Genomic DNA, 25487 nt, shown 5'->3' with positions numbered 1-25487 from the left:
CGCCGAGGAGCTGCAGCTCCGCTCCCTCCTGGAGCCGGGGGAAGCTGCCAGAGCGGGGATTTTGGGGGATTTTGGGGGATTTTGGGGGATTTTGGGGGATTTTGGGGTGAGAGGGGGGGTTGTTCCCTGCCAGCGCCGCACCGGGGAGCCACGGTGGCACCGGGAGGGTCACGGTGGCGCCGGGAGGGTCACGGTGGCTCTGGGGCGGTGATGGTGGCACTGGGAAGGTCATGGTGGCACTGGGAGGGTGATGGTAGCACTGGGAGGGTCACGGTGGCACTGAGGAGATCACGGTGGCACTGGGAGGGTCACGGTGGCACTAGTCAGGTCACAGTGGCACTGGGGAGGTGACAGTGACACTGGGCAGGTCACGGTGGCACTGGGAGGGTCATGGTGGCACTTGGAGGGTCACGGTGGCACTGGGAAGTCATGGTGGCATTAGAGAGATCACAGTGACACCAGGAGTGTCACGGTGGCACTGGGAGTCACGATGGCACGGGGAGGGTCATAGTGACACTGGGCAGGTCACGGTGGCACTGGGAGTCACGGTGGCACTGGAGAAGTGATGGTGGCACTGGGAAGGTCATAGTGGCACCGGGAGGGTCGTGGTGGCACTGAGGAGATCATGGTAGCACTGGAAAGGTCACAGTGGCACCGGGGAGGTGACAGTGACACTGGGAAGGTCACGGTGGCACTGGGAGTGTCACGGTGGCACTAGGAGGGTCACGGTGGCACTAGGAGGGTCATGGTGGCACTGGGAGGGTCACGGTGGCACTGGGGAGGTCACGGTGGCACTGGGAGGGTCATGGTGGCTCTGGGGACATCGTGGTAGCACCAGGAGCATCACGGTGGCACCAGGAGGGTCATAGTGACACTGAGCAGGTCACGGTGGCACTGGGAGTCACGGTGGCACTGGGGAAGTGATGGTGGCACTGGGAAGGTCACAGTGGCACTCTACCGTACCAACCATTATCCTCCTGGTGCCACCATCACCTCCCCAGTGCCACCGTGACCCTCCTGGTGCCACCATGATCTCCCCAGTGCCACCATCACCTCCTCAATGCCACCATCACCTCTCCAGTGCCACCATCACCTCCCAGTGCCACCACGCTGCCCCCAATGCCACCGTGACCCTCCCGGTGGCCGCTCCAGCCCCGCTGCAGCAGCCCCGGGCCGAGGCCGCGTTTGCAGCTCCCTCCCGGCCCCTCCCGCCCGGCGCTCCCCGCTCTCTGACTCCGCGCTCCGGGAGCGGAACGCGCCGGTTCCTGCGCTCCGCCGCTCCGGGGGACGATCCGAACGGCGCCGGGGAGGAGCCGGATCCTCGCAGCGCCTCTTCCTCTCCATCCCCGGCGAGGATGAGGCGGCCGCGACCCCAAAACATCACGAATTTTGTGGTCCCCGCGGAGGAGAGGGGAGGAAAAGACTCGTGTCGTCACGTCAGGCACCGCTGCCCTCCGGAGGTGCCACCCGGGCAGGGCTGGATCAGCCAAAATCTGCAGGGTGCGGGATTTGGGGCGAATCCTTTGGGGAAAGGGACCTGCGAACCCTCAGCAGGCTGAAGGAAAGGGTGTTAATCCTTCCCTCCCGGGGATAATTCCACCTCAAATCCCTCACAAAGTTTTTTTTTTTTTGGTTTTTTTTTTTTTTTTTTTCCTCCGGCAGCTCAGCGGCACCCGCAGCACATCCCTGGAAAGCGCAAAGTGCTTCCCGAAGCTGCTCCAAGTAGGTCACTGGGGTGCCAGAGCCGCTGGCCGGAGCTGCCCAGCCCAGCGGGACATCCCTACGAGCCGTGCCCTCCCCTTTTTTGGGGGCCAAATCCCCCCAAATTCCCCATTTGGGGACCGTCCCCTCGCTTACCCGCGGGCGCAGCGCGGCTCCCACGGCGGCCGGGCAGCGGCTGGGGGGGCGCGGAGGGGGCAGCGCTCCGCTCCGCGGGGGCTGCCGGCGGCTCCCTGGGTGGGCGCAGGGCTCCCACCACGGCCAGGATGCCTCGGTAGATCCTGGCCAGCCCCTCTCCGAGCAGAGGGAGGTTGAGGGAACGCGGTTCTCTTTGCCGATTCATCCACCCATCGTCCCCGCCGGGCAGCAGAGGTGTCACCCGTGCCGGGGCCGGAGCCCCGGGCTGCCTAGCAGGGCACGGCCATCGCGTCCTTGCCGGGAAAACTGCGACGCGGATTTAGCTGAAAATCTTCAGGAACGGCGCTGGAGCTCCTGAGGAGCTCCAAAAAAAAAAAAAAAAAAAAAACAAAACCTCAGCCGGTTCTGCCCCGCGGGATCGGCTGCGGGATCGAGCTGCGGGATCCGGCTGCGGGATCCGGCTGGGATCCTCCGCTTTTGCCAGCGGGCTCAGAGGGGTTTTCTCACCCACAGGAGCCTCTCAAACACAGTTTATTACTGCAGTCCCATAAATCTTCATGAGGCAGCAAAAGCTCGCGCGGGTGGCGGAGAGCGCCGGGCGATCAGCGGAGCGTGGAAAATCGGCCGAGAAAGCGCTGGCACAGAAAGGGGCGAGAGGAGGAGGAGGAGGAGGGGAGGAGGAGGGGAGTGCATTTGGGGAGAGCCGCAGCCGGCAGGGTGGAAGCCCCTCGGAGCGATGCGGGTGCCATTAGCGCAGCGGAAGAGCGGCGACGCTCCCGCTCCCTCCCGGAGGCTGCGGTGCCGCACTGCCCGGCGCCCGGCGAGCGCTGCCCGGCTCCCGGCCCGCCGCTAACCCCTTCCCTGCCGCGCTCCTGGGGGTGGGAGAAGGGGTGGGGAGAGCTGGGGGAGCTGCTGAGCCCGCGCGGTTTAACTCGTGCGGTGCTGGAGGAGGGGGAGCGCTGAGCGAGGGGGGTTTGAGGTGGGGAAATCGGTCGGATGCAATCCCTGCTGTGAGCAGGGTGGTTCCAGCACGCTTGGTGGTTCAGAGTCACCGTTCTTTGTCCCCAAACCCCATCCCTGGCTCTGTCACCTTTACCTCCACTCACTTTGGGATGCTCGAGCGCCTTCCAGGAGCTGCCCAGGCGCTCGAGTTCTCCGCGCCCAGGAGCAGGGACAAGGCAGGTGACACCGCTGGACATCAGTGTCCCCCCAGTCCCGCCACCGCCGCGTCCCCCATGGATCCGAACCTGGCCAGGTTTGGCACTTAAAACCGATTCCCAAAGAATTCCAGCCTTGTTTCGGGAGCTGCGGGAATGCCGGGACAGACCCGGGATCCTTCCCAGGAAGGGAATGTGGAACTGAGGGGACTTCAGGGTGTCCTTGTCACTCTCACAGCTCATGGAGCGGCCACCAAATCCCCTGGGAAAAGCCAAGTGACACCAAGGCCACCCTCAGGAGACACAGCAAGGGACAAACCCCGCCACGATGTCCCCGGGGATGTGGGAATTGCTCTCCCTCCTCATCCCCCCCTTCCCAAGGATCCCTCCCGGCAAACAGCGAGCTCCCCGCCGCGCTTTTCACTCCCAAATTCCAGCGGAACGGCGGAAAATTCAACACCCGCCGTTCCACCGGGAACTTCCCAGGCGGGACCCCGCAGAGCCAGGACCCCGCTTGGCTTTGGGGAGGGGGCACCGTGCCCGCTCGCCGTGATGATTTCCGCCTGAAATCCTGGAATTCTGCCCGTTCCCAGCCTTTTCCCTGCCCGCATCCCGTTAATTCCCAGCTCGGAGCTGCTCCGGGACGCCGAGCTCGCCCCAAAATCGCTCCTGGCTGCGCAAGAGGAGCTCAGCTGGCATCTCGCGGTGCCGCTGCCCTGCCAGGCGGCTCCTTCCCTAAATCCTGCCTGTCACTTGTCAGAACCCAAGAGCGAGAAAAGGAGAAATCCCATCTGGCCGGGCCTGCGAAAAGCAGCCGCCGCTTTTTTTTTTTCTCACCTTCGCCGGGTGTGAACGCGCCCACGCGCGCACATGGAGACGGGAGACGGGTTCACCTCCCAAAAATCCCGCGGATCCGGTGCCAAGGGAAGGGTCTGCACACACCTGGATGCTCGCTTGGAGCCGGGAGGGGAGAAAAGCGAGGAAAAATGAGGGGCAGAGGGTGGGAACGACAAATTCCAAATGGAAGAACAGGCTAAAAAATTCCCGGTGCTCTTAGCAAGTGAAGGAAAAATGAGAGGCAAAGGTGGGAAGGACAAATTCCAAATGGAAGAACAGGCTAAAAAATTCCCGGTGCTCTTAGCAAGTGAAGGAAAAATGAGAGGCAAAGGTGGGAAGGACAAATTCCAAATGGAAGAACAGGCTAAAAAATTCCCGGTGCTCTTAGCAAGTGAAGGAAAAATGAGAGGAAAAGGTGGGAAGGACAAATTCTAAGTGGGAGAACAGGGAAAAAATTCCCGGTGCTCTCGGCAAGTGAAGGAAAAACGAGGGGCAGAGGGAATGAGGGAAGGACAAATTCCAGCTGGGATAACCGGGAAAATCTTCCTGCTGCCTTCTGCAAGTGAAAGAAAAATGAAGGCCAGAGGATGGAAAGGACAAATTCCAAATGGGAGAGCCGGGAAAAATTTCCTGCTGCCCTCAGGAAGCGAAGGAGAAATGAGGGACAGAGGGAAGCACAAAATCCAGCTGGGATAACCGGGAAAAATTTCCCTCTGCTCTCAGCAGGTGAAGGAAAAATGAGGGGAAGAGAGAATGAGGGAAGGACAAATTCCAGCTGGGATAACTGGGAAAAAATTCCCGCTGCTCTGGGCAGGTGAAGGAAAAATGAGGGGCAGAGAGAATGAGAAAAGCAGAAATTCCAGCTGGGATAACCGGGAAAATCTTCTCCCAGTGTTCTCAGCAAGCCAAGGAAAAATGAGAGGCAGAGGGTGGGAAGGATAAATTCCAAATGGGAAAACCGGAAAAAATTTCCCGCTGCCCCCGGTTCCCTGTCCAGCCACATTCCCAGCGCATGGAAAACATCCTGGGGAGGAGGAGGAGGAGGGAAAAGAGGAGGAAAAGAAGAGGAAAAAGAGGAGGAGAAGAGGAGGAGGAAAAAGAGGAGGAGAAGAGAAGGAGGAAAAAGAGGAGGAAAAGAGGAGGAGGAAAAAGAGGAGGAAAAGAGGAAGAGGAAAAAGAGAGGAAAAGGAGGAGGAGGAAAAAGAGGAGGAAAAGAGGAAGAGGAAAAAGAGAGGAAAAGGAGGAGGAGGAAAAAGAGGAGGAAGAGGAGGAAAAAGAGGAGGAAAAGAGGAGAAGGAGGAAAAAGAGGAGAAACAGAGAGGAGGAAAAAGAGGAGGAAAAGAGAAAGAGGAGGAAAAAGAGGAGGAAAAGAGGAAGAGGAGGAAAAAGAGGAGGAAAAGGAGGAAGAGGAGGAAAAAAGGAGTAAAAGAGAAGGAGGAAAAAGAGGAGGAAAAGAGGAAGAGGAGGAAAAAAGGAGGAAAAGAGGAGGAGGAAAAAGAGGAGGAAAAGGAGGAGGAGGAGGAAAAAAGGAGGAAAAGAGGAGGAGGAAAAAGAGGAGGAAAAGAAGGAGTAGGAAAAAGAAGGAAAAAGAGGAGGAAAAGGAGGAGGAGGAGGAAAAAAGGAGGAAAAGGAGGAGGAGGAAAAAGAGGAGGAAAAGAAGGAGGAGGAAAAAAGGAGGAAAAGGAGGAGGAAAAGAGGAGGAAAAGGAGGAGGAGGAGGAAAAAAGGAGGAAAAGAGGAGGAGGAAAAAGAGGAGGAAAAGATGGAGGAGGAGGAAAAAAGGAGGAAAAGGAGGAGGAAAAGAGGAGGAGGAGGAGGTCGGAGCCCTGCGTGCCCTGGCAGGGGTGGCACCCTCGGCTGGCGCAGCGGCTTGGGGACGTGCCAGCAGCTTGGGGACACGGGATAAAAATAAAGGAGAAGTGAGGCCGGCCAGGGCTGCCACAGAAGCCGCTTTGTGGCCTCGTCCCCCACCCAGGCGGCACAGCCGGGTCCTGGCAGCTGCCATGGGAACAGCCCGAGCCCCGAGAGGGAAACTGAGGCAGGGAAAAGAGGGGAGAGGGTCAAACCAGCGTGGGGATAAGGGGAAAACACGGTGGGGATTGGGGAAAAAAAATGGAGTTTTTTCCAGGATTTTGGATGCTGGAAGCTCCAGGCGTGGATGTGGGGCCGTGACTCAGCCGTGGGGGAGCAGAGCCAAGTTTTCCCTTCCCCAGCCACCCCCAATCCTCACCCTGCCGCTTTTAGGATGAGCCCGAGGCAGCAGCAGGGTGAGGGTCCTGGAGCCCCATCCCCATTCCCAAGGGAGATTTTGGGGATTTGGAGAACCCACCCTGCCCTGGGAGGATTCCCAGCATTGTCACCCCTCCCTGGGCACGGATGTCACCTCCCCACCCCGAGCTCGGTCCCAATCCCAAATTCCTGAGAGGAGCAGGGAGCGGGATTGGGATCCTGCTGGGTCCGGGTGGGAGGAAAGAGCCCCAAAAACAGCGCTGGAGGAATTGGAGGGCAGGGAAGTTGTGAATTCATGTGAAAAACTGCTCCAGGGATGGATGGATGGATGGATGGATGATGGATGATGGATGATGGATGGATGGATGGATGGATGGATGGATGGATGGATGGACAAGGAAAGATCAGGAGGCTCCAGCTTCAGCCTTCTCTGACTCCCAGAGTTTGCTGGAATGAGCCAGGATCCCATCCCAGGTTTGGGATTTGGTTCTGATCTCATCTCTGGACAGGCAGAGCAAAGGGCAGAGGACACAGAGCTGGGCAGGGCTGAGGCAGGGCTGGGAGGAGGAGGAGGAGGAGGAGGAGGAAGGGGAGGAGGGGACTCACATCAGGACCAAAAGTCCCTCAATAAAACCCCGAGAAAGTTCCTAAACTCATCAAAGCCTCCACAACCACAGAATCCTGGAATGATTTGGGTTGGAAGGGACCTTAAACCCCCTCCAGTGCCACCGCCACCGTGGCAGGGCCACCTTCCCCTGTCCCGGGTGGGACACTGCCAGGGACGGAGCAGCCACAGCTGCTCTGGGAATTCCATCCCAAAATCGCACCCAAATCCCGTCACTTCCACGGCAGGAGCAGCAGAGGGGACTGGGACCCAAAATCTGGCATCCCAAATCTCTCCCTGAGGGATGGATCCTCCGGGGGAAGGATCCAAAGGAAGGATCCTTTTGCCCCACAAGGCTGGAATCAATTCCAAAGGGCTCAATCCACGCGGGATCCCTCGGGAAGGGAATTTTTCCCGGCTCTGAGGGTTTGGGATCACAGCAATCCCACAGCCACGCTCAGCCCAGCTCCATCCTTGGCACGGGAGACCCAACCCGCCCAAATTTTGGCTCAGCCGCCCCCACCGCGGGCTCGGAGCCCACCCTGGATGTGATATCGTGTAATTGGCGTAGAGCTGTACAATGATGTGGAATGAGCAATGTTTGTGCGAATCAAATAATAAAGAAAACTCAGAAACCAAAAAGAGGAATACAGACGAAAATGACATTGCTTCATCACATCGTTGTAACACCCAACAAAAGCAGGGCAGCCCAAATTAACAATTAAATAGACGCGGCTTTGTCCAGGGAACACCCAAATAATCACCCACCATTAAGATAACCAGAGCCATGGGGGAAAAAAAATCCATCTGAATGCCCGTTTCCAGTAAACCAAGACCTGCAAGTTCCATCTCAATTCCATCCTCCCGAAAACCAGAACCAGCTTTCATCAGAATTCATCATCTCCCAGAATATTATTTTGTCCAGCCCGACGCAATAAAAGAAAGAAAGACACAAAAACCTTCGCTCCGGGCTAAAAAAACTGTATAAAAACTGGGCTGGCCAAGGTGGTTTTGTGAATATTGATAGAGATCAGATTTTTTGATTGTGGCTATCGAGGACCGTATTTCAGTCGTAAATAAATATCGCTTATTTTAATCTTATTTAATTCGGCTTAATCTCGTTTTTATCTATAACGCTGGAGCTCAGCAGCCCAAATCAGGCAGGATTTTGGGTGGCACCGGAATGCTCCCGGCGGGGGTGTGGAGAGCAACCCAAATTTCTGAGCGCACAGGTGCCACGTCGGTGCTTGGTCACCGCCAGCCGTGCCAGCCCGGTTAGTCACAGCTCGTTAAAAATCAGCAAACTGGGGGAAAAAAAAAAAATAAAAAAATAAAGAAACCTCCGAGATGCAGAAAAACGTGTTCAGGGGTGGGAAACACGGGGTGAGACGCTGCCAGGATGCGCTGTCAGCCTGAGCAGCCACGGGACGGGGACGCTGCGGGGACATGTGACACTCGCTGTGCCCGCGGGGCGCGGGGACACCGAGCCGGAGCCTCGGGACCGCGGGTGACAAAGCCACCGCCGTGTCGCAGGGGGTTGGTGGCACTCCTGCTGTCCCCCTGCTGTCCCCTCCCGGCCCGCCGGGCACATCGGGGGCGCAGCCACGTGCTGCCACCAGCGCGTCAGAAGCTGTCCAGGCAGCGGGGGTTAGTCAAGCAAAAGGAGGGCAGCAGCAGCTGCCTGCAGCCTGAGCATCCTCCTCCTCCTCCTCCTCCTCCTCCTCCTCCTCCAGAGCCGGGCGCAGCAAAGCTCACGCCATCTGTGCCCACCTGTGAGGGACAGGGATCCCCAGAGGTCACCTGTGAGGGACAGGGGCCATCCCCAGGCCACCCCAGGGGTCACCTGTGAGGGACAGGGACCATCCCCAGCCTGGGCCTTCTGTCCCTTCCTGGGGCAGAACCCCCATGTGAGGGGCTGGGACCCCCATCCATCACTTCCCAGGGCAGTGTCCACCTGTGAGGGGCTGGGACCAACCCCAGGTCACTCCAGAGCCCCCAGTTTGGAGCTGGGACAACCCCCAGGCCACTCTTGAGCCTCCTGTGAGGGACTGGGATCACCCCCAGATCACTCCTGAGCCCCCAGTTTGGGGTTGGGACCACCCTGAGGTCACTCCCTCTGACATGTTTGGACCACCCTGAGCCCCCAGTTCAGGGCTGGGACCACCCCCAGACCACTCTCAAGCCTCCTGTGAGGGGCTGGGACATTGCCCAGGCCACTCCAAAGCCCCCAGTTCGGGACTGGGACCACCCTGAGGTCATTCCTGAGCCCCCAGTTTGGGGCTGGGACCACCCCAGGCCACCTCTGTGAGGGGCTGGGACCACCCCCAGGTCACTCCAGAGCCCCCAGTTCGGGGCTGGGACCACCCCCAGACCACTCCAAAGCCCCCAGTTTGGGGTTGGGACCACCACCAGAACACACGAGAGCCCCCACTTCGGGACTGAGACCACCCTGAGGTCACTCCCTCTGACATGCTGGGACCACCCTGAGCCCCCAGTTCAGGGCTGGGACCACCCCCAGGCCACCCCAGTTCGGGCCTGGGACCACTCTGACGTCACTCCAGAACCCCCCGCTCGGAGCTGGCACCACCCCCAGGCCACTCCAGAGTCCCCTCTGAGGGGCTGGGACCACCCCCAGACCACCCCTCTAAGGGCTGGGACCACCCCCAGGTCACTCCCGAGCCCCCAGCTCGGAGCTGCCGCCACCCCCATCCCCACCCCCCATCATTCCCAGGCCAGATGTCCCCCCCTGTCACCTGCACCCCCTCCGCGCGTCCCCCGCTCCGTACCCGCCAGCAGCGCTCTCAGCCGGTGCTCCCGGGGCTCGCCGGCTCTGCCCGGCTCCCGCAGCCTCGCCACGGCTCGGGGGGAAACCGCGGGGCTCGGCTTTGCCCAGCGCGGCTGCATCGCGACAGCGACAGCGACAGCGACAGCGCCAGCGCCAGCGCGGGGGGGGCGGCTGGCGACAATTCACGCGGCTCGTGGCACCGGGTTAAGCCGGGCCTGGCAGGGCTCGGCCATCGCTGCCCGGGTTTACAGCCCGCGCCGGGCGCGTTAGGCCGGGCCTGAGCTGCCGAGCGGGCGGGGCGGGCGCTGCCCGCGGGGATGTGACCGAGCGCGGGGAGGGAGGGCACGAGCGGAGAGAGCGGCGACAGCAGCGGGGACAGCGCGGTGGCTGCCAGCTCACAGTGTGCCACTGTCACCTCACAGTGTGCCACTGTCACCTAAAAACCAGCCATTGTCACCTCACAGTGTGCCACTGTCACCTTACAGTGTGTCACTGTCACCTTACAGTGCGCCACTGTCACCTAAAAACCAGCCATTGTCACCTCACAGTGTGCCACTGTCACTGTCATCTCACAGTGTGCCACTGTCACCTAAAAACCAGCTATTGTCACCTCACAGTGTGTCACAGTCACTGTCACCTCACAGTGTGCCACTGTCACCTTACAGTGTGCCACTGTCACCTCACAGTGTGCCACTGTCACCTTACAGTGTGCCACAGTCACTGCTACCTCACAGTGTGCCACTGTCACCTCACAGTGTGCCACTGTCACCTAAAAACCAGCCATTGTCACCTCACAGTGTGTCACAGTCACTGCCACCTCACAGTGTGCCACTGTCACCTAAAAACCAGCCATTGTCACCTCACAGTGTGTCACAGTCACTGCCACCTCACAGTGCACCACTGTCACCTAAAAACCAGCCATTGTCACCTCACAGTGTGTCACAGTCACTGCCACCTCACAGTGCGCCACTGTCACCTCACAGTGTGCCACTGTCACTGCCACCTCACAGTGTACCACTGTCACCTAAAAACCAGCTATTGTCACCTCACAGCCAGTGTGTCACTGTCACCTCACAGCCAGTGTGTCACTGTCACTGTCACCCCACAGTGTGCCACTGTCACCTCACAGCCAGTGTGCCACTGTCACCTCAAAACTACCCCCAACACTGTCACCTCAAAGCCAGCCTTGCCACTATCACCTCAGCCAGTGTGCCACTGCCACTGTCACCTCACAGGCAGTGTGTCACTGTCACCTCAGCCAGTGTATCACTGTCACTGTCACCTCACAGCCATTACTGCCACTGTCACCTCACAGGCAGTGTGTCACTGTCACCTCACAGCCAATGTGTCGCTGTCACCTCACAACCATTACTGCCAGTGTCACCTCAGCCAGTGTATCACTGTCACCTCACAGCCAGTGTATCACTGTCACTGTCACCTCACAGCCAGTGTGTCACTGGCACTGTCACCTCAGCCAGTGTATCACTGTCACTGTCACCTCAGCCAGTGTGCCACTGCCACTGTCACCTCACAGCCAGTGTGTCACTGCCACTGTCACCTCACAGCCAGTGTGTCACTGTCACTGTCACTGTCACCTCACAGCCATTCCCGGCTTTTCTGCCACCCCGAAGTTTCTCCCTGAGCCTTGGCTCAGGTGGGAAGAGCCGGGAATTCAGGGATGCTCACACCGGGTTGGGTTTTCCCTATTTTTTGACTCTGGGGAAACTGACGCACGGATGGAGCAGGACCCAGAGCAAGAACTGAGAAATTCCAGAGCCTCGAGCTCCAGCCTGGAGCTTTTCCAGAATTCCAGCAGCAGCAGCCGTGAGTCACAGCTGGCACAGGCGACACTCACGACACGAGGAACATTCCCAAAAAATCCCTTCTCCTCGCAGCTGAGCCCTGCTGGAGCCGCTTCCTGCACCCCACACTCACCACGGGGGATTTTTCTTTTTTTTTCCCCCCCTTCTGTCCCTCATTTTGGGGCTGAGGGATTCATTTTCTGCATGTTTATGTCCTGTTAATATCCAGTATTATTCATATGAGGTTGATTTCTGCATGGAGGAGAGGTGGGAATTCCCGTTCCATTCCAGTTCCATTCCAGTTCCATTCCCGCTCCATTCCCGCTCCATTCCCTGTTCCATTCCTGTTCCATTCCTGTTCCATTCCCTGTTCCATTCCCCCTCCATTCCTGCTCCATTCCTGTTCCATTCCTGTTCCATTCCTGCTCCATTCCCGCTCCATTCCCTGTTCCATTCCTGCTCCATTCCTTTGCCATTCCTTTTCCATTCCCTGCTCAATTCCCACTCAATTTCCGCTCCATTCCTATTCAATTCCCTGCTCCATTCCCTGCTCCATTCCCGCTCCATTCCCTGCTCCATTCCCGCTCCATTCCTGTTCCATTCCCTGCTCCATTCCCTGTTCCATTCCCGCTCCATTCCCGCTCCATTCCCGTTCCATTCCCGCTCCATTCCCGTTCCATTCCCTCTCCATTCCCGTTCCATTCCCGCTCCATTCCCTCTCCATTCCCTGTTCCATTCCCGCTTTGTTCCTGTTCCATTCCCGCTCCATTCCTGTTCCATTCCAGTTCTATTCCTGCTCCATTCCTTTGCCATTCCTTTTCCATTCCCTGCTCCATTCCCGCTCCATTCCTATTCAATTCCCTCTCCATCCCTGTTCCATTCCCGCTCCATTCCTTTTGCATTCCCTGCTCCATCCCCGCTCCATTCCAGTTCCAATCCCTGCTACATTCCATTCCCATTCCTCCCCATTCCATTCCCATTCCTTTCCCATTCCTTCCCCATTCCCTGCTCCATTCCCTCCTCCCCCACCCCATCCCACCCCGCTGTGATTCCCGGCTCTCCCGGATCCCCCCACGGAGCAGCACGACGGGAACAGCGGGACACTCATGGATCGGGAATGCGGGCTCGGACAGCGGCGCTTTGTGCCCGGGCAGCGCCGAGTCCATCGAGCGATATCCGCACATGCGGTGGCCCCGCTCCGGGGCACAGAGGGACCTTTGTGTCACCAGAGCCCGGGGACAAACGGAGCGCGGCGTCCCGGAGGGGGCGGAGCGGGGATGTGCCAGGCCGGGGATGGTCCGGAGGGACAGGGCGGGGAGCCAGGAGGGGACGGAGCTCGGGATAAACTCGGCTGTGGATGGACCAGCCCGTGCCCAGCACGGCTCAGGGTGGGGCGGAGCCAGATGGGAGGGATGTGTCAATTCCCTGTGGGATGGCAGTGCCAGGTGGGAATGGGTGTGCCCATTCCGATTTTTGTGCCAGGTGAGGATGGATGTGCCCATTCCCAGATTTTGTGCCAGGTGAGGATGGATGTGCCCATTCCCAGATTTTTGTGCCAGGTGAGGATGGATGTGCCCATTCCCAGATTTTTGTGCCAGGTGAGGATGGATGTGCCCATTCCCAGAATTTTGTGCCCGGTGGGGATGGATGTGCCCATTCCCTGTGGGATGGCAGTGCCAGGTGGGAATGGATGTGCACATTCCCAAATTTTGTGCCAGGTTCGATTGGATGTGCCCATTCCCTGTGGGATGGCAATACCAGGTGGGGATGGATGTGCCCATTCCCAAATTTTGTGCCAGATGAGGATGGATGTGCCCATTCCCAAATTTTGTGCCATGTGAGGATGGATGTGCCCATTCCCAAATTTTTGCCAGGTGGGGATGGATGTGCCCATTCCCAAATTTTGTGCCTGGTGGGGATGGATGTGCCCATTCCCAGATTTTTGTGCCAGGTGAGGATGGATGTGCCCATTCCCAAATTTTGTGCCAGATGAGGATGGATGTGCCCATTCCCAGATTTTTGTGCCAGATGAGGATGGATGTGCCCATTCCCAAATTTTGTGCCAGATGAGGATGGATGTGCCCATTCCCAGATTTCTGTGCCAGGTGAGGATGGATGTGCCCATTCCCAAATTTTGTGCCAGATGAGGATGGATGTGCCCATTCCCAAATTTTGTGCCAGGTGGGGATGGATGTGTCCATTCCCAGATTTTTATGCCAGGCGAGGATGAATGTGCCCATTCCCAAATTTTGTGCCTGGTGGGGATGGATGTGCCCATTCCCAAATTTTGTGCCTGGTGGGGATGGATGTGCCCATTCCCAAATTTTTGTGCCAGGTGAGGATGGATGTGCCCATTCCCAGATTTTTGTGCCAGGTTCGATTGGATGTGCCCCATTCTGGGCGGGATGTGGGATCTGAGCTTTTCCCGGCACTGTCAGTCCGCCTGTCCTCCTGCAGACAGACAGACAGACGGACGGACAGACAGACAGACAGAGCCTTTCCCGGCTGCCCGCAGGCTCGGCCCCTCGGTTATGGTTTAAACTGGGCTCCGATAAAATCTTAAAACCTCGCCTAGGACTGGGAGTTGTGGTTTAAACTGGGCACGGTGGATGGGGTGAGAAAGTGGGAATTGGGGGAAAAATGGGAGAGGGAAGCAGGAAATGAGGGATTGGGAGATTTAGGGGAATTTTGTGGGAGAGGGAAGCAGGAAATGAGGGATTAGGGGATTTAGGGGAATTTTGTGGGAGAGGGAAGCAGGAAATGAGGGATTGGGGGATTTAGGGGAATTTTGTGGGAGAGGGAAGCAGGAAATGAGGGATTGGGGGATTTAAGGGAATTTTGTGGGAGAGGGAAGCAGGAAATGAGGGATTGGGGGATTTAGGGGAATTTTGTGGGAGAGGGAAGCAGGAAATGAGGGATTGGGAGATTTAGGGGAGTTTTGTGGGAGAGGGAAGCAGGAAATGAGGGATTGGGGGATTTAGGGGAATTTTGTGGGAGAGGGAAGCAGGAAATGAGGGATTGGGGGATTTAGGGGAATTTTGTGGGAGAGGGAAGCAGGAAATGAGGGATTGGGGGATTTAGGGGAGTTTTGTGGGAGAGGGAAGCAGGAAATGAGGGATTGGGAGATTTAGGGGAGTTTTTGTGGCTTTGTATAAGGATTTCGCGCTGACAAAAAGAAAAATTTGGGGTGTTTGGAGAGCGGGCAAGAAAAATCTGATCCGCTCGGAGGCTGCGAGTCTCTGTACCAAAGGAACCGAGAGAAGCGGCGGAAAATAAAACTCCTTCAAGACCTTTTGGCACCGCGCGATCCGAGCCTTCCCCAGCCGCAGGAACTGCGGATCCTGATCAAACCCAGCCAAGTTCTTAAATCGCACACCAAAAAAAAAAAAAAAAAAAAAAGAAGAAAACCCAAAAAACCTCCTCAAAGCCCGAGCAGCAGAAGCCGGAGGTGTCTCGGCTCGGATCTGCGGGCAACATCTGCCGAGCCTGGCATCGCCCTCGGCGCTGGCACAGCCAAGCGCTGCCAGGTGGAGCCGAGGAAATTTTGGCACCTCCAGCCTCCCACGGCCCCTCTCGCATCCCAAGCTGTTCCCGCGGCCGCCCCGGCACCCTCTGGACGGATCCTTGGATTTGGGGTTTTGTGACGGAACCCAAACCCTCCTGGAGAAGCGGGAAGCGAGAATTTGTTCCCGGGGAGCCGAGCGGAGCCTGGCACATCCTCCCGGGGCCGCGGCTGGCACCCGGCGCCCACCCGGTGCCCTGGCACGGCCCCAAATCCCGCTGCTCCAAAACCCTTTTTCCCTTCTCCTTTGCTCACTTTGCTCAGCGCGGAGGCGAAGGATCGGCCTCAGGATGGGGAGATGCGCCCGGTTCTGCCTTAAAATATCCCCCAAAATCCACCCGCGGGGAGGGAGAAGCGCCAGGAGCAGCTGCGGCAGCGCTGGGCGCAGGAGGAGATTCCGGTTTTGGAGAGAGGAAAAGGATCAGCGAGGGCAGCGCTGGGGTTTGGGGGGAAAAAAATTCTCTGCTCGCCGAGATTTGGGGTCACTGGAAGGATCCCGGGAGGGTTTGGGGTGAAGGGTTCGAATAATTCCTCCCCCTGATCTCCCAGCCTGGACTTGGACATTCCAGGGATGAGGCAGCCGCAGATTTTCTCCCCTTTTAGGGCAGGAAAATCCCAAAATTCCACAGGAAGCTTCAAAGCTCCTGATCGTGACACTGCCAGGTTGTCGCTGTCCCCTCCAGGTGACAACTGCAGGATGGGATAAATCCAGGGGGTCCCTTCCAGCCAAAATCCTTCTGGGATTCCAGAATTTGGGATGAGCTTTGGGGTCCCAAATCCTTCTGGGATTCCAGAACTCGGGATGAGCTTTGGGGTCCCAAATCCCTCTGGGATTCCAGAACTCGGGATGAGCTTTGGGGTCCCAAATCCTTCTGGGATTCCAGAATTTGGGATGAGCTTTGGGATCCCAAATCCTTCTGAGATTCCAGAATTTGGGATGAGCTTTGGGGTCCCAAATCCTTCTGGGATTCCAGAATTTGGGATGAGCTTTGGGGTCCCAAATCCTTCTGGGATTCCAGAATTCGGGATGAGCTTTGGGGTCCCAAATCCTTCTGGGATTCCAGAATTTGGGATGAGCTTTGGGGTCCCAAATCCTTCTGGGATTCCAGAGCTTTACAGACCCAGGAATTGCTGCTGCTCTTTCACAGACTCAGAGGGGATTTGGGGAATAAATCCCTCCCTGTGAGGGTGGGGAGGGGCTGGGATGGAATTCCCAGATTTGCTGTGGATCCCTGGAAGTGTCCCAGGCCAGGCTGGATGGGGTTTGGAGCAGCCTGGGGTGGTGGGAGGGATCCCTGCCCTGATGGGATTTGAGATTTTGGGATTTCCATCCCAAACCATTCCCTGATCCCACAAGGAACACATTCCACACCAACCCCAGAGATCCCATTGGTCTTCCTGCTTTCCCAAAAATCCATCTCTGGGCAGTGCAGGAGGGATGGAGAGAACTGGGATGGGATGGGATGGGATGGGATGGGATGGGATGGGATGGGATGGGATGGGATGGGATGGGATGGGATGGGATGGGATGGGATGGGATGGGATGGGAGAGACCAGCAGGGGCTGGAAGGAACCAGGAATGACTGGAAGGAACTGGGAATGGCAGGAAGGCTCCGAGAATGGCTGGAAGTTTCTGAGAGGGGATGGAAGAGACTGGGAGTTGATGGAAGGGACCAGGAAGGGCTGGAATGAACCAGGAACGGCTGAAATGAATCGGGGAGGGCTGAAAGAAACCAGGAACGGGTGGAATGCACCGGGAAAGGCTGGAATGCACCGGGAAAGGCTGGAATGCACCGGGAATGGCTGAAAGGTTCTGGGAGTTGATGAAAGGAACCGGGAGTGGATGGAAGGCACTGGGAGAGGCTGGAAGGAACCGGGAATGTCTGGAAAGAACTGGGAAGGGCTGGAAGGTTCTGGGAAGGGATGGAAAGAACCCGGAATGGCTGGAATGCTCCGGGAGGGGCTGGAAGGAACTGGGAGAGGATGGAAAGAACCGAGAATATCTGGAATGCTCCGGGAATGACTGGAACGCTCTGGGAATATCTGCAATGCTCCGGGAAGGGCTGGGAGGAACCGGAAATGTCTGGAATGCTCGGGAATATCTGGAATGCTCGGGGAGTGTCTGGAACGCTCCGGGAATGTCTGGAACGTTCTGGGAATATCTGGAAGGAACAGGGAATGTCTGGAATGCTCCGAGAAGAGCTGGGAGGAACAGGGAATGTCTGGGACGCTCTGGGAATGTCTGGAACGCTCTGAGAATATCTGGAATGCTCCGGGAATATCTGGAAGGAACTGGGAATATCTGGAATTCTCCGGGAATGTCTGGAATGCTCGGGGAAGGGCTGGAAGGAACCGGGAAGGGCTGGAATGCTCTGTGAGTATCTGGAACGCTCTGGGAATGTCTGGAACGCTCCGGGAATATCTGGAACGCTCTGGGAATGTCTGGAACGCTCTGGGAATGTCTGGGACGCTCTGGGAATGTCTGGAATGCTCTGGGAATGTCTGGAACGCTCTGGGAATATCTGGAACGCTCTGGCAATGTCTGGAACGCTCTGGGAATGTCTGGAACGCTCGGGGAATGTCTGGAATGCTCTGGGAATGTCTGGAATGCTCCGGGAATGTCTGGAAGGAATTGGGAATGTCTGGAAGGAACCGGGAATGTCTGGAACGCTCTGGGAATGTCTGGGACACTCTGGGAATATCTGGAATGCTCTGGGAATGTCTGGAATGCTCCGGGAATGTCTGGAAGGAACCGGGAATGTCTGGAAGGAACCGGGAATGTCTGGGACGCTCTGGGAATGTCTGGGACGCTCTGGGAATGACTGGAACACTCGGGGAATGTCTGGAAGGAACCGGGAATGTCTGGGACGCTCCGGGAATGTCTGGAACGCTCGGGGAAGGGCTGGGACGCTCTGGGAATGTCTGGAATGCTCTGGGAATGTCTGGAAGGAATTGGGAATGTTTGGAATGCTCTGGGAATGTCTGGGACGCTCTGGGAATGTCTGGAATGCTCTGGGAATGTCTGGAATTCTCGGGGAAGCGCTGGGACTCTCTCCGGCAGCCGAGGCCGCTCCCGCCTGAGCCGGCGCTGTGATTGCGGCTCCCGGGCGGTAATTAGAGGCGCGGTAATTAATTACAGGTACAGCTCTGGCGGGCGGCTCCGGCATCCCCTCCCCCCTCCCAACCCTATTTTGGGGGTCTCGGCGCTGCCCCGGCCCCCGGACACCCGCTCATCCCACAGGATCACATCACCCTCGGCTTCCCGGGGTTCCAGGGCGAATTTCCACACGGGAATTTTTCTTTTTTCCACCCAGAAATTATTTTTTTTCCACCCGGGTATTATTCTTTTTTCCATCCAGAAATTATTTTTTTTCCACCCTAGTATTATTATTTTTTCCACCCAGAAATTATTTTTTTTCCACCCTGGTATTATTATTTTTTCCACCCGGGAATTATTCTTTTTTCCACTCGTGTATTATTTTTTTTCCACCCGGGAATTATTCTTTTTTCCACCCAGATTTTTTTTTTTTTTTTCCACCCTGGTATTATTTTTTTTTTTCCACCCTGGTATTATTCTTTTCTCCACCCGGGAATTTTTTACCCTAGAATTTCGCTACTCCCCGCATGGATCACCTGTGGGATCACCCCAAAATTCCTGTCGGGAAGGGTTTGGGAGGGTCTGCTGCTCATCCCACAGGATGGAAAAGCGGCTCCATCACCCTCGGCTTCCCGGGGCTCCAGGGGGAATTTCCACATGGGAATTATTATTTTTTCCACCCAGAAATTATATTTTTTCCACCCTGGTATTATTTTTTTTTCCACGCGGGTATTATTCTTTTTTCCACCCGGGTATTATTTTTTTTTCACCCTGGTATTATATTTTTTCCACCCAGAAATGATTTTTTTTCCACTCGGGTATTATATTTTTTTTCCACTAGGGTATTATTCTTTTTCCACCCATCGAGGGAATGGGGGAGGAGGATGAGGATGAGCAGGATGAGGAAGATGAGGAGGATGAGGAGGATGGGGACATTCCTTGTCCCACAGGTTTGGGGACATTCCTTGTCCCACTGGGACGGTGACATTCCCTTTCTCTATGGGATGGGGACATTCCTCGTCCCACGGGTTTGGGGACATTCCCTGTCCCCGTGGGATGGAGACATTTCCTTTTCCCACAGGTTTGGGGACATTTCTCTGTCCCTGTGGGGTTGGGGACATTCCTTGTCCCAGTGGGATGGGGACATCCCTTGTCCCACGGGTTTGGGGACATTTCTTGTCCCACCGGGATGGGGACATTCCTTGTCCCACAGGTTTGGGGACATTTCTCTGTCCCTGTGGGGGTGGGGACATTCCTTGTCCCACTGGGATGGGGACATTCCCTGTCTCCATGGGACGGGGACATTCCTTGACCCACTGGGACGGGGACATTCCTTGTCCCACGGGTTTGGGGACATTCCCTGTCTCCATGGGACGGGGACATTCCGTGTCCCACGGGTTTGGGGACATTCCTTGTCCCACGGGTTTGGGGACATCCCTTCCCCTGTCCCAGGTCACCCAGTGCCACCTGCCACACCCTGTCCCCCGCTCTGGCAGGGCCACCCCCCTTCCCCTGGGCAGCCACGACCATTCCCACACAGAATTCCCGGCTCACCCCATCCCGGACATTTCCCAACACATCCCATCTCCTCCTGCAGGACTTCGGTGACAAAACCCGAGGACTTTTGGGGACAGAAGCCACCTCCACCCCCGCCCTTGCTGCCTGCAGGGTTTTTCCGGGATGAAAGCGGCGCCGTTTTCCTCCGGGTGTTCACAAACCTTGGGAAGGGTCAGGACTCGCTTTGGGGAGACAAAACTCGTTAATGTCCCCATTAGCGGTGGCCTCGCTGTCGCTGTCACCTCCGCCAGGGCGCGGCGGCGCTTTCATCCCCCCCAGACAGAGGCGGAACCGGCGGGAGGCAGCGAAAATGTTCCAAAGGGTCGGGAAAAAAGGGGATTTGTGTTCCGTCCTTCCCGCCCCCGATCCCACAGAACTGTCCCTGTGATGTCACCCCGGCGCCCGTGAGTCAGCAGGTGCCACCCGGGGTTTGTGGTCCCTGGTTTGGGAAAAGGGTCGGGAGGGGTTTTGCTGGTTGGAAAAGATTCCCCAAATTTCACAGATCCTACAGATCCTGCACTCGGCCCTCTGCCGAGCTCCCTGTGTGGGGTTGGACAGGCCCAGGAGCTGCATGATCTGTTTAACTGGATCCCGGAGGATCATCAGCACTGGATCCCAAAAAACATTGCCAGTGAATCCCAAATAATCACCACTGGATCCCAAATAATCAGCACTGGATCCCAAAACACATTGCCAGCGAATCCCAAATAATCACCACTGAATCCCAAAACCATTGCAACTGAATCCCAAAAACCATCACCACTGAATCCCAAATGATCACCACTGAATCCCAAAAAACATTGCCAGCGAATCCCAAATAATCCCCACTGAATCCCAAATAATCACCACTGAATCCCAAAAAACATCGGCACTGAATTCCAAATAATCACCACTGAATTCCAAATAATCACCACTGAATCCCAAAAACATTGCCAGTGAATCCCAAATAATCCCCACTGAATTCCAAATAATCACCACTGGATCCCAAATAATCACCACTGAATCCCAAAAACATTGCCAGTGAATCCCAAAAACCATCACCACTGAATTCCAAAAAGCATCAGCACTGAATCCCAAAGAATCACCATTGAATGCCAAAAAAGTCACCCTTGAATACCAAAACCATCTTCACTGAATCCCAATCACCACTGATCCCAAATAATTACCATTGAATCCCCCAAAAATCACCACTGAATCCCAGACCCATCACCACTGAATCACGAAAAACATCACCACTGAATCCCAAGGAATCACCATGGAATCCCAAAAACCATTGCCACTGAACACCCAAAAATCATCATCATATCCCAAAAAACTCACCACTGAATCCCAAAATCCATTGCCAGTGGATCCCGAAGACCATCACCATTGAATCCCAAATGAGCATCACCATTAAATCCCAAAAACCATCACCAATGAATCCGAAGGAATCACCACTGAATCCCAAAAACCATCGGCACTGAACCCTAAAGAATCATCGCTAAATCCCAAAAAAACATCACGACTGAATTCCTAAAAAACATCACTGCTGAATCCCAAAAAACCATCACCACTGAATCCTAAAGAATCACCACTGAATCCCAAAAAATTCACCACTGGATCCCAAAACCATCACCATTAAATCCCAAAGGAGCATCACCATTAAATCCCAAAAACCATCGCAAATTAATCCCAAAAAATCATCATTGAATCCCAAAAAACTCACCATTGGATCCCAAAACCCATTGCTACTGAATCCCAAAAAATCATCATTGAATCCCCAAAAACATCACCACTGAATCCCAAATAAGCATCATCTTTAAATCCCAAAAATCATCACCATTAAATCCCCAAAACCCATCACCACTGAATCCCAAAAAATCACCATGGAATCCCAAAAATGTCACCACTGAATCCCAAAGAATCATCATTGAATCCCAAATGAGCATCACCATTAAATCCCAAAACCCATCACCAATGAATCCCAAGGAATCACCACTGAATCTCAAAAAAGTCACCACTGGATCCCAAAAACCATTGCCACTGAATCCCAAAAAATCATCATTGAATCCCAAGAAACATCACCACTGAATCCTAAAGAATCCCCATTGAATCCCAAAAATAGTCACCATGGAATCCCAAAGGAGCATCACCATTAAATCCCAAAACCACCACCATTAAATCCCCAAAACCATCACCATTAAATCCCAAAAACCACCACCATTAAATCCCCAAAACCATCACCATTAAATCCCAAAAACCACCACCATTAAATCCCCAAAACCCATTGCCATCGAATCCCAATGAAGTCACCACTGAATCCCCAAAAAGTCACCACTGGATCCCAAAAACCATCACCACTGAATCCCAAAGGAGCATCACCTTTAAATCCCAAAAACCATCACCACTGAATCCCAAGGAAGCATCACTGAATCCCAAAAACTATCACCATTGAATCCCAAATGAGCATCATCATTAAATCCCAAAACCCATTGCTACTGAATCCCAAATAATCACCACTGAATCCCAAAAAAGTCACCACTGGATCCCAAAAACCATCACCACTGAAATCATCACCGTGAAATCCCAAAAACCCATCACCACTGAATCCCAAAAAATCACCACTGAATCCCCAAAACCATCACCACTGAATCCCAAATGAGTGTCACCATTAAATGCCAAAACCATCACCATTAAATCCCCAAAACCCATTGCCATTGAATTCCAAAAAATCATCATTGAATCCCAAAGAATCCCCATTGAATCCCAAAAACCATCATCACTGAATCCCAAAAACTATCATCATTGAATCCCAAAGGAGCATCACCATTAAATCCCAAAAAACATCACCAATGAATTCCAAAAAATCATCATTGAATCCTAAAGAATCATCATTGAATCCCAAAAAAGTCACCACTGAATCCCAAAACCATCACCACTGAATCCCAAATGATCATCACCATTAAATCCCAAAAACCATCGCCAATGAATCCCAAAAAATCATCATCATATCCCAAAAAACTCACCATTGGATCCCAAAACCCATTGCTACTGAATCCCAAAAAATAATCATTGAATCCCAAAGAATCATCATTGAACTCCCAAAAAGAATCACAACTGGGTCATAAAAAAAGGAGAACCAAAGATCGTTTTAGGAACACCAGGAATCCCTTTAGGAACACCAGGAATCCTTTTAGGAACACCAGGAATCCTTTTAGGAATTCCAGGAATCCTTTTAGGATCACCAGGAATCCTTTTAGGAATTCCAGGAATCCTTTTAGGAACACCAGGAATCCCTTTAGGAACACCAGGAATCCTTTTAGGAACTCCAAGGATCCTCCAGGAACACAAAACTCCACAAATCCGCCCCATTCTCCACCAAAAGTTTGGGAATTGGCGCCTTAACCATGGATGCCAAACAAAATTTGGGCAGGACACTCCTAAAAAATCCCAAAAATTGGGCTGGAACCTCTAAAACATCCCAAAATGGGGCAGGAACCTCCTAAAAAATCCCAAATTGGGCAGAAACCTTTAAACATCCAAAATCGGGCAGGACCCTCCAAAATATCCCAAAAATCGGGCTGGAATCTTTAAAATATCCCAAAAATCGGGCGGGAACCTCCTAAAACATCCCAAAAATCAGACAGGACCCTCTTAAAATATCCCAAAAATGTGGCAGGAACCTCCTAAAATACCCCAAAAATCGGGCAGGAACCATTAAAACATCCCAAAATCGGGCGGGAACCTCCAAAACATCCCAAAATCGGGCTGGAAACCTCTAAAATATCCCAAAAATCAGACAGGACCCTCCAAAATATGCCAAAAATCGGGCTGGAACCTCCTAAAACATCCCAAAAATCGGGCTGGAATCTTTAAAATATCCCAAAAATGGGGCAGTACCCTCCAAAATATCCCAAAAATCGGGCTGGAACCTCCGAAAACATCCCAAAATTGGGCAGGAACCTCCAAAACATCCCAAAAATCGGGCGGGAACCTCCTAAACATCCCCAAAATCGGGCAGGAATCTTTAAAATATCCCAAAAACCGGGCAAGAACCTCCTAAAACATCCTTAAAATCGGGCTGGAATCTTCTAAAACATCCCAAAATTGGGCAGGAACCTCCTAAAACATCCCAAAAATGGGGCAGGAACCTCCTAAAAACATCCCAAAAATCAGACAGGACCCTCTTAAAATATCCCAAAAATGTGGCAGGAACCTCCTAAAATACCCCAAAAATCGGGCAGGAACCTCTAAAATATCCCAAAAAATGGGACAGGAATCTCCTAAAACATCCCAAAATGGGGCAGGAACCTCCAAAATATCCCAAAAATTGTGCAGAATCTCCTAAAACATCCCAAAAATCGGGCAGGAACCATTAAATCACCCCAAAAATCGGGCTGGAATCTCCTAAAACCTCCCAAAAATCGGGCTGGAATCTTTAAAATATCCCAAAAATCGGGCTGGAATCTCCTAAAACCTCCCAAAAATCGGGCTCCAGGTGCTGCCCTCACCCAGTTCCCGGGAAAGGGGCGGGGAAAGAGCGAAAATCTTGGAATTGTGGAAAATCCAGGGAAAAGGGGAGGAATCTGCGGGCCCCCGGTACTGACCTGGAGACTTTAAACAAAGGGAACACAGTCCTGGCTTCTTCCCGCCCGCAATTCCATGGAGCCCTGGGTAGGGACAGGAAAGGAGGAGATTCATGAATGCCAGAGGGAAATTCCAGCCGGGAATTTTTTATTATTATTGGGGTTTTTAAAAAAAAAAATTAATATTTTTAAAAAAAAATTTTTTTTTGTATTTTTTAAAAAAAATTTATTGGGTTTTTACATTTTTTTTTAATTTATTTTTTTAGGGGTTTTGGTTTGGTTTTGGGTTTGGTTGGGTTTTTTTTTTGCTGGGAATTTGGATGGGGGGAAAGAGAAAAAAAAATAATCAGAGCAAAGGAAAAACAGCGAAAAACCAGAAATTAGAGAGTGAGCAGAAGGTGGAGAGGGATGGGGAAAAGAGGGAAAATCCCAAAAATCCCGTGGATTTGGGGCCGGGAATGGAATTCCTACATGTGGAAATTCGCGCCTGTTTGTAGGGTGGGGGATATCCCAAAATAGGGAGAGGGATATCCCAAAATAGGGAGGGGAATATCCTAAAATAGGGAGAGGAATATCCCAAAATATGGAAGGGAATATCCCAAAATAGGGAGGAGAATATCCTAAAATAGGGAGAGGAATATCCCAAACCAGGAAGGAGAAAATCCCAAACCAGGGAGAGGAATATCCCAAAATAAGAAGGGGAATATCCCAAAATAAGAAGGGGAATATCCCAAAATAAGGGGAGGAATTTCCCAAAATAGAAAGAGAAATATCCCAAAACAGGGAGGGGAACATCCCAAAATGGGGAGAGGAACATCCCAAACCAGGAAGGGGAAAATCCCAAACCAGGGAGAGAAACATCCGAAAAATAAGAAGTGGAATGTCTCAAAATAAGGAGGAGGATGTTCTAAAACAGAGTGGGGAATATCCCAAACCAGGGAAAGGAAAATCCCAAAACAGGGAGATGAATATCCCAAAATAAGGAGAGGAATATCCCGAAATAAAGAGGGGAATATCCCAAAATAAGGAGAGGAATATCCCGAAATAAAGAGGGGAATATCCCGAAATAAGGAGAGGAATATCCCGAAATAAAGAGGGGAATATCCCGAAATAAAGAGGGGAATATCCCGAAATAAGAAGTGGGATATCATAAAACAGGAAGAGAAACATCACTAAAGAGGGAAAGGATTATCCTAAAACTGGGAGAGGAACATCCCAAAATAGGGACAGAAATATCCTAAAATTGGGAGGGGAATATCCCAAAATACAGAGAGCAACATCCCAAACCAGGAAGGGGAAAATCCTAAAATAAGGAAGGGAATTATCTCAGACCACGGGGAGGAATATTCCAAAAGAAGAAGTGGGATATCCCAAACCAGGAAGAGAAACATCCCAAAACAGGGAAAGGAATATCTCTAACGAGGGAGAGGAATATC

At 53.8% G+C, this 25487-nt stretch overlaps 1 protein-coding gene across 1 annotated transcript in view; it reads right to left on the bottom strand.

Annotated features, from left to right (window-relative positions):
* SRCIN1 (SRC kinase signaling inhibitor 1) overlaps nucleotides 1–2223 on the bottom strand; it is a 73715-nt gene extending 71492 nt beyond the window's left edge. The window contains exon 1 of the mRNA XM_056512255.1: nucleotides 1858–2223. Within this exon, the coding sequence (XP_056368230.1) occupies nucleotides 1858–2062 (205 nt within the window). The 5' untranslated portion in view covers nucleotides 2063–2223. The remainder of the gene's footprint in view (nucleotides 1–1857) is intronic.
* Between the last annotated feature and the right edge of the window lie 23264 nt (nucleotides 2224–25487).

The sequence above is a fragment of the Oenanthe melanoleuca genome, chromosome 27 (genome assembly GCF_029582105.1).
Source record: "Oenanthe melanoleuca isolate GR-GAL-2019-014 chromosome 27, OMel1.0, whole genome shotgun sequence".
NCBI classification, from domain to species: domain Eukaryota; kingdom Metazoa; phylum Chordata; class Aves; order Passeriformes; family Muscicapidae; genus Oenanthe; species Oenanthe melanoleuca.
This window is presented reverse-complemented; position numbering and strand designations above follow the sequence as displayed.